The sequence below is a fragment of the Ornithodoros turicata genome, unplaced genomic scaffold (genome assembly GCF_037126465.1).
Source record: "Ornithodoros turicata isolate Travis unplaced genomic scaffold, ASM3712646v1 Chromosome12, whole genome shotgun sequence".
In the NCBI taxonomy this organism is placed as follows: Eukaryota; Metazoa; Arthropoda; class Arachnida; order Ixodida; family Argasidae; genus Ornithodoros; species Ornithodoros turicata.
The window spans coordinates 88,694-95,708 of record NW_026999301.1 but is presented as its reverse complement, the minus strand read 5'-3'; the positions used below and the strand labels follow the sequence as shown (position 1 = coordinate 95,708).

The 7,015-nt window shown below is 49.0% G+C and overlaps 1 protein-coding gene across 1 annotated transcript; it reads right to left on the bottom strand.

Annotated features, from left to right (window-relative positions):
- Nucleotides 1-646: 646 nt before the first annotated feature.
- Nucleotides 647-4,397, bottom strand: LOC135371686 (uncharacterized). The gene is made up of 4 exons (XM_064605664.1): nucleotides 3,672-4,397; nucleotides 2,047-2,276; nucleotides 1,144-1,438; nucleotides 647-1,036 (listed from the first exon to the last, which is right to left on the bottom strand). The coding sequence occupies exons 1-4, from the start codon at nucleotides 4,395-4,397 to the stop codon at nucleotides 647-649; spliced, it is 1,641 nt and encodes a 546-aa protein (XP_064461734.1).
- Nucleotides 4,398-7,015: the final 2,618 nt, after the last annotated feature.

Here is a 7,015-nt window from a genome sequence, read left to right as displayed (position 1 = left end):
TGCTCGAGCTGGCGCATAACGGCATGATGGCCGGAGACCTTGGCAGCGAGAAGACCGCGGAACGAATTCTGAACGAATTCTACTGGCCTGGCCTCCAGGCCGACGCAAAACGTTTTCTCGACAGTTGCGGCATATGCCAGAGAACGTCACCACGGGGAAGGACCGGCAAGGCACCATTACAGAAAATGCTTGTCATTAACACACCCTTCAAGAGAGCAGCGATTGGTATTGTAGGTGAAGTGGACCAGAAGCACTGCGACCCGTGTGCGGCAGTGGACGCTCAAGAAGTACCGGTTCGGTCCTCTCACAGCGAAGAACCTTCGAAGCGCGTTGATGAAGCTTGAGGTGTCCATAGCTTCGATCACCTCGATGTGCACCGCGCGGATGCTCATGCATGTGAACAAGACGGCCCACCTCTTGCTCTGGAACGGTGTACATCGTGGTATGCTCTGGGCAAGGCCGCCCCTGGTGTGACGGGACGCCACTGTCCACCGTCCAAACACGTCAAGTCCAACATAAATGAAAGGTGGTTCAGTGCTCACCCGCTCTTTTGGCAGATCAGCCATCTTCTGCTCTTCCAGCCCGCCGCGAAGTTTTCGACACTGGACGCATTTGTGGATGAGTGCTCCTATCGATCTTTTTGCGCCTAGGATCCAGAGACCCGGTGTTCGGATGGCGCCTTCAGTGAAGTGTCTTCCCTGGTGCCGCACCTTTTCATGGTAATGACGAATGAGCAGAGCAGTGACGTGATGACGGCCTGGCAGGACGACAGGGTGCACTCATTCCTGTCTAAGTCGACGTTTCTCAGGCGACTTCCAACTCTGACTAGTCCGTACTCGTCGAGAAACGGATCCAGCTTGTAGAGAGGGTTACCCCTGCGGACGTTTTGCGTCTTCTGGAGGCACGCGATCTCCTCGGTGTAGGCTTCGCGTTGAACTCTCAACAGAATGACATTTCTGGCATCGTTCACGCTCGCCACTGTTCGTGGCTCAGAACAAATATGCCAATGACGACACGGTTCTGGTTGGAGATCGGGCTGGGCGTGGAAGGAACGTGCGATATGTTTCAAGTTGGCGATAGCCGGACAAGCACAGTCCACATAGAAAAGCGCTGAAAACGTTGGGTTCCGATGTCAGGCTCTACCTCCAGGCACGTCCAGTAGGTAGCTACTTCGGCACGTATCTCGGGATCGACGTCTGACTCCACCAGCTTGTACTCTGGTGTATTTGCGTCAGTTGTGTCGTCAGACTGTTTTTTAAGAAACTGTGGCCCCCTCAGCCACATAGTTTGGCTAAGTCTATGGGCAGCGTCGCGTGGTCGGCTGGATTCTGTTCCGTCGGTACGAAGCGCCACTGGTCCGGCCATGAAGACCTGCGAATCCTCGCCACCCTGTTCGTAACGTACACGTAGAACCACGTAGAGCCTGGTTGTGTATGTACTAGAGATGGAACGAATCCAGAATTTTACAAATCCGAATCCGGATCCGAATCCAAGGAAGGTTCTGCGAATCCACGAATCTTAGGAATCTGGAATCTTTCGAATCCTCTCTTTAAAAAAGAGTTGAAAAAGCCAGAAAACAAAACGTGTACTAAAAAGTGTTTTGAAGCAGAATATGATACATTTGTTTAATGAAAACCAAATTAAATAATAGTGCAGTTTCAGGAGAAACTATCCCCGTATAATTCTTCTTAAACGTAATTTATTTAACATGTTGTTCAACGACTACAAGAAATACATAAGTTCTCGCGTCTGAATTATTTCCATAAAACTAAGCAACTATATGTTACTTTTAAACTTGTAATGTAAGAGTTCCTGTCTGAACTCTCTCAGTCTCTGGCAATGTAAACAAACAAACAAGAAGATACCCGTCGGTCAATAAGGCTTTCGGCGGACTCCGGAGGCGCCAATTTGAAAAAGAAACATACAAACGTGGTTGGTGGACTCGAAAGATTCGATTCGCCGTTTTGGGCACTGGGATTCGGATTCCCGAATCTCGAATCCCTGCCTAGGATTCGAGGATTCGATTGGCACATCCCTAGTATGTACCCAAGGACGATTCTGCTGTCCGTGAAGAAGGTTGTTGCATGAACACTGATGTCTATCTCGTTGAGTATGAGGTCACCAATCTCGACTGCCAGAACTGCTGCACAGAGTTCAAGCCGTGGGATAGTGATTTCAGGTAGGGGTGCGAGTTTCGCTTTGCCCAGGACGAATCCGACGTGGCACGTACCCTGCGCGTCCACAACCTTCAGATGAGCGACGGCGGCAATTGCTTGCTGTGACGCATCAGAGAACACACACAGTTCTCTGTATCTTGAACTGACAAGTGATGCCCCAACGAAAGGTCGAGTCAGTTCTAGTCCTTCGGGGTCTCGTAGATAACTTTTCCAGGCGTCCCATTCATTGCAAACGGGAAGGGGAGTGTCCCATTCTTGTGTGTGAGACAAGAGTTCTCTCAACAGAACAGTGGCGTATCTAGGGTGTGGCAGGTGTGGACAGGTGCCATGGGCGCCAGGTGAACAGGGGCGCCATTATGTGGTCGGGTGTGAATGTGTCAGGTCGGGCACTCAACCTGGCACATTCATAAATGATCTAAAGCACCCGCCATTAGAGAGGTTGTAGTGTGAAACCTAGTGCGGACCACACGAAAACGCATCCCCAAGGACATCATGTTAACCACGAGGTAGCTAAACTGGTCGCGTGACGTATTTGACGAGAACGGGGCACCGTGAGCTAACCGAACCAGCTCGGTGAGCGACTGTCACGGCCGAGACCAAAGCAGCCTAAACAAAAGGGGGATCCCAGTACCCTGTACGGTTACTCGAGACGCGACAGCAGCATTTGAGGATGTTTAGGTAGCAAGCCGATCACAGCAGTGGGACTTTGAGAGAGATATCTGAGCCAGAAAATCGACCAGACGAAAAGAGGAGTTCGTATAGGGTGGACCAACAAGAGGGTCGATTTGAACCGTCTGTCGGGCTGGGGCAGGTGTAAAGTGATGTGACTTCCTGGAGATGAGAATATCTTCCCGAACTTTCGAGTTGCGGTCGAGACAATGCTTACGATCGCGGTTTCAATTGCCAGCTGTGAGCGGTCATTTAGCAAGCTAAAGCTGATGCTTTCGTATTTAAGAGCATCAGTGGGCCAGGACAGGCTTTCCGACCTTGCTGTCCTAAGTGTTGAACGAGAAGAAACAGAAAAAATTGATTTCGGTGACATTATCGACAAATTTGCAGCAGCAAAAGCCAGAAAGGCTATCATGTGACGTTAGTGGGCCATCTGCATGTGTAGCAGTTCTGTGGATTTCATTAAAGTATTTACAAAACATGACCAACTGTGTCCTCGATATGTGCCTGAACAAGGGCGCAGGCTCACTGGTTGCCGTGGGCGCAGGTAGCTCTAGATACGCCACTGCAACAGAAGCCTTCCTTGCACTGTGACTGGAACAGCAAACCCCAATGGGTCGTAGATACTGTTCACGGTCGAGAGTATGCCACGTTTGGTATGTGGTGCCTCACTTTGCGGTGCTCGAAAGGTGAACGTATCTTGTTCGAGACTCCAGATCACCCCAAGGCTTCGTTGAGGCGGAAGGCCGTCACTACCAAGATCTAGGTCTCTCAGGTCTTTCGCATGGTTCGCGCCGGAAACGCCTGCATTAACGCCTGCATTACCTTGTGAAGCTTCAGGTTGGCTGTGGCAAGCATAGCTTGTGATCGTTTGAGTAGGTCGATCGCCTGTTCCTCTGTGGGTAGAGACTTGAGTCCGTCGTCTACGTAGAAGTCGCGTTCCACAAATCCTCTGGCGTCCGTCCCGTACACCCGTTCACCTTCCTGTACCGTTCGTCGCAGGCCGTACGTTGCCACGGCAGGGGAAGGACTGTTGCCAAAGACGTGTACCCGCATTCGGTGCTCGATGACATCTTTGTTGGGGCCGTTGTCGCGATACCAGAGAAAACGCAGATAGTCCCTATCTTCCTCCTTGACCAAGAAGCTGTAAAACATCTGTCGTATATCTGCCATGGTGGCAATACGTTCCTTCCTGAATCGGAGCAGGAGTCCCACAAGGATATTGGTTAAGTCCGGGCCGGTCAGTAGAACGTCGTTCAGGGAAACGCCTTGGTACTTGGCGCTGGAGTCAAACACGACTCGTATTTCTCCCGGTTTGCGTCGGTGGTACACTCCAAACGATGGGAGATACCAACACTCTTCATCATCCTTAATCTCTGGAGCCATTTCTGCATGGCCGTCTTCCAGCATTCCTTGCATGAAGCTGAAGAAATGCTCTTTCATTTCAGGGTTCTTGTTCAGCGTCCGTCTGAGTGTAGCGAATCTCGAGGCAGCTTGCTCCTTGTTGTTGGGCAGCTGACGTCGGGGCGACCGAAAGGGTAGAGGCGCCATCCAGCTGTTGGTACCGTCCCTGCTGAACTCTTTGTTGTTTGTCCGCTGTTTTCGCCAAGCTGATGCGTATCATTCTACGAGACGTACCCTATGTGCATCACTATTATGATGACCTACTTATTGCAACCCCAACGTGGGAAGAACATAAGAAAACTTTGGAAGCCGTCCTGACACGGATAGCCGAGACTGGACTGACGATAAGACCCACCAAATGCGAACTGGGATTCGAGCATCCCCCATTCCTCGGACACACTGTCGGCAAGGGTAACCTGTCGCCCCAGGAGTCGATCTTACACAAGATCCAGAATGCCCCAAGACGAAGAAACAAGTCCAGTCGTTCTTGGGCTTGGCTGGGTATTATCGGGATTTCGTCCCCAATTACGCCTCACTCGCGGCACCACTTACAGAACTAACGAAGAAACGGGCAAGCAACGTCGTTCAGTGGATGGACGAACACCAGGTGGCCTTCGACGCCCTCAACCGCGCCTTATCGGAACCGCCAGTTCTGCGAGCTCCCGATTTCAATAAGCCCTTTATCCTGAGAACAGACGCCTCCGATGTCGGTCTGGGCGCGGTGCTATTGCAGAAAGGAGACAAAGACCTGCATCCCGTAGCGTTTGCAAGCCGCCAGCTAACCCCAAGGGAGCAAGCGTACTCCGCCATTGAAAAGGAGTGCCTTGCAATTGTATGGGCAATAAAACGACACCACCTTTTCCTATACAGTACCCACTTCGTGCTTCAGACCGATCACCAACCACTGAAGTACCTCAATGAGACCAAATTTCTCAATATGAGAATCCTACTGTGGGCCCTACAATTGCAGGAATACGATTTCCGTGTCGATTACATACGAGGGCAGGACAACGTCGGCGCAGACTACATGAGTCGGCTCGAGTTGAGTTTGAGTTTGATTATAGAAAAAAATGGAAGATATTGAATTCGTCACTGACGAATTCTGCTACTCCCACAAAGGAAATGAATGAAAGGAGAAAGAAAACTGAAAAGATGAAAAGGTAAAAATAGAAAGACATCACCTCTCCCAGTCACCGAACTGTACGTGCATATGCGTAGCTACATCCCCTAGAAGTGAGCTGAAGTGCAAGAAACTAACAGGAACGGGGGACTCGACGACACATGCCTAGAATGCGGTCCTAAAATACAGATTCCACCTCACTGCTCACTATGAAGTTGACAAGCGCTGACAACGCCGCATCTCTCTTCCCGGGTTCCCATACACCCAGCACCTTGACTATATCGAAGGTTCTATTGTCCAAGCGGTCTAGAGCAAACTTCAATGTAGCCCTTTGGGATGCATATCTTGTGCAGAGCATAACGATGTGTTCCGTGTTTTCCACAGATGCACACACTGGACAGTTTGCTGAACTAGCCCTGCCGACTTTATGGAGAAACTGTTGACCATACGGAACGTTATGGCGAAACCGATGCAAAAGTGTTTGTATAGGTAGCGGTATGCTGGACGGAACACGGAATTTCAGCTCCGGGTCAGTCTGATGAAGCAAGGATGACCGCCTGTCGACTTGTAACCATTGTCTTCTGCAAATGTCTTCTGTGAGCAATTTTAACATGTGCTTCACATGTGCTGACGTGGAGTATGTCACCGTGTGTTCCGTTGACGATATGTGCGCTATATCGGCCACCTCATCTGCAGCCTCATTACCCCGTATGTCAACATGTAGTCGGCTCGACTAAATGAATGATGCAGATACTTGTTCGTTTTTACTGTATTATATGCACGCTACTATGTTGGAAAGGTTTCTGTTGTTATTATTGTCTTTTGTGTCGAGTGTTAACGTTGGTGTTGACGTACCAGTAGTGTGTAACAACAGCCACCGTGCTGCCTCTGTGTTATTATGTCATGCTGTGCAAATATTTCTTACTTCCAACGTGTCGGATTTTAAAGTTTGTATTATGATATGTGATGTCAGTTGTGTGATGCTTTTCTGACTGCAACAGTGGAAGCACGTGCTTTCTAGTATGTAATGAAAAAGGGTGCCATTTAAGTCCATTCACTTGCCAGAACAACGTGGCTCTAGTTGATGCTTCAGTTTTGCGATGTTTCGGGAGGCATGCCGTATCGTGTAGTATTTCATATCTTGAAATCTGATATGACACCAAAGTCCATTTTCTTTGTTCGAGTTCAGGAATATTAGTGAAAATTAATAATATTCTTAACAAAGGGGCAGTGTAACAAAAGCTCGCCTTTGATATCTTTGATCCTTCTTCATGTTTTGGGAATGACCTTGCTTCCCCCTAAACTGTATGACGCCCACATGTGTCTGGGGTTATGTGCAGTCTTGGGTAGTAACTAAGTTACTTTTAACTTGTAACTGTAACTAGTTACTTTTGGTGGTAACTAGTTACAGTAACTGGTTACATTTCCAGAAAAGTAGCTTTTAACTGTAACTAGTTACTATTTCTGTGAATGTAACTGCAAAATGTAACTAGTTACTCGAATAAATGTCGTACTTTTTTTTTCTTTACCCTACCTTCCCCTACTTCCCCTTAACAGTGTCTTCCTTCCTTTTATCCGTAATCGGTACGTGCCCCGTGCCTTGGGCTCTTAACCAAGCAGGGAATTCCAGACTGGAATTTCCAGC

Coding starts and splice junctions, on each gene's coding strand:
- LOC135371686 (XM_064605664.1), bottom strand. CDS start 4,397: ATGGCGCCTCTACCCTTTCGGTCGCCCCGACGTCAGCTGCCCAACAAC. Junction 2,277..3,671: donor CCAACCTGAAGCTTCACAAG/GTAATGCAGGCG, acceptor GATGCGTCACAG/CAAGCAATTGCCGCCGTCGC. Junction 1,037..1,143: donor CCTACTGGACGTGCCTGGAG/GTAGAGCCTGAC, acceptor TTCCACGCCCAG/CCCGATCTCCAACCAGAACC.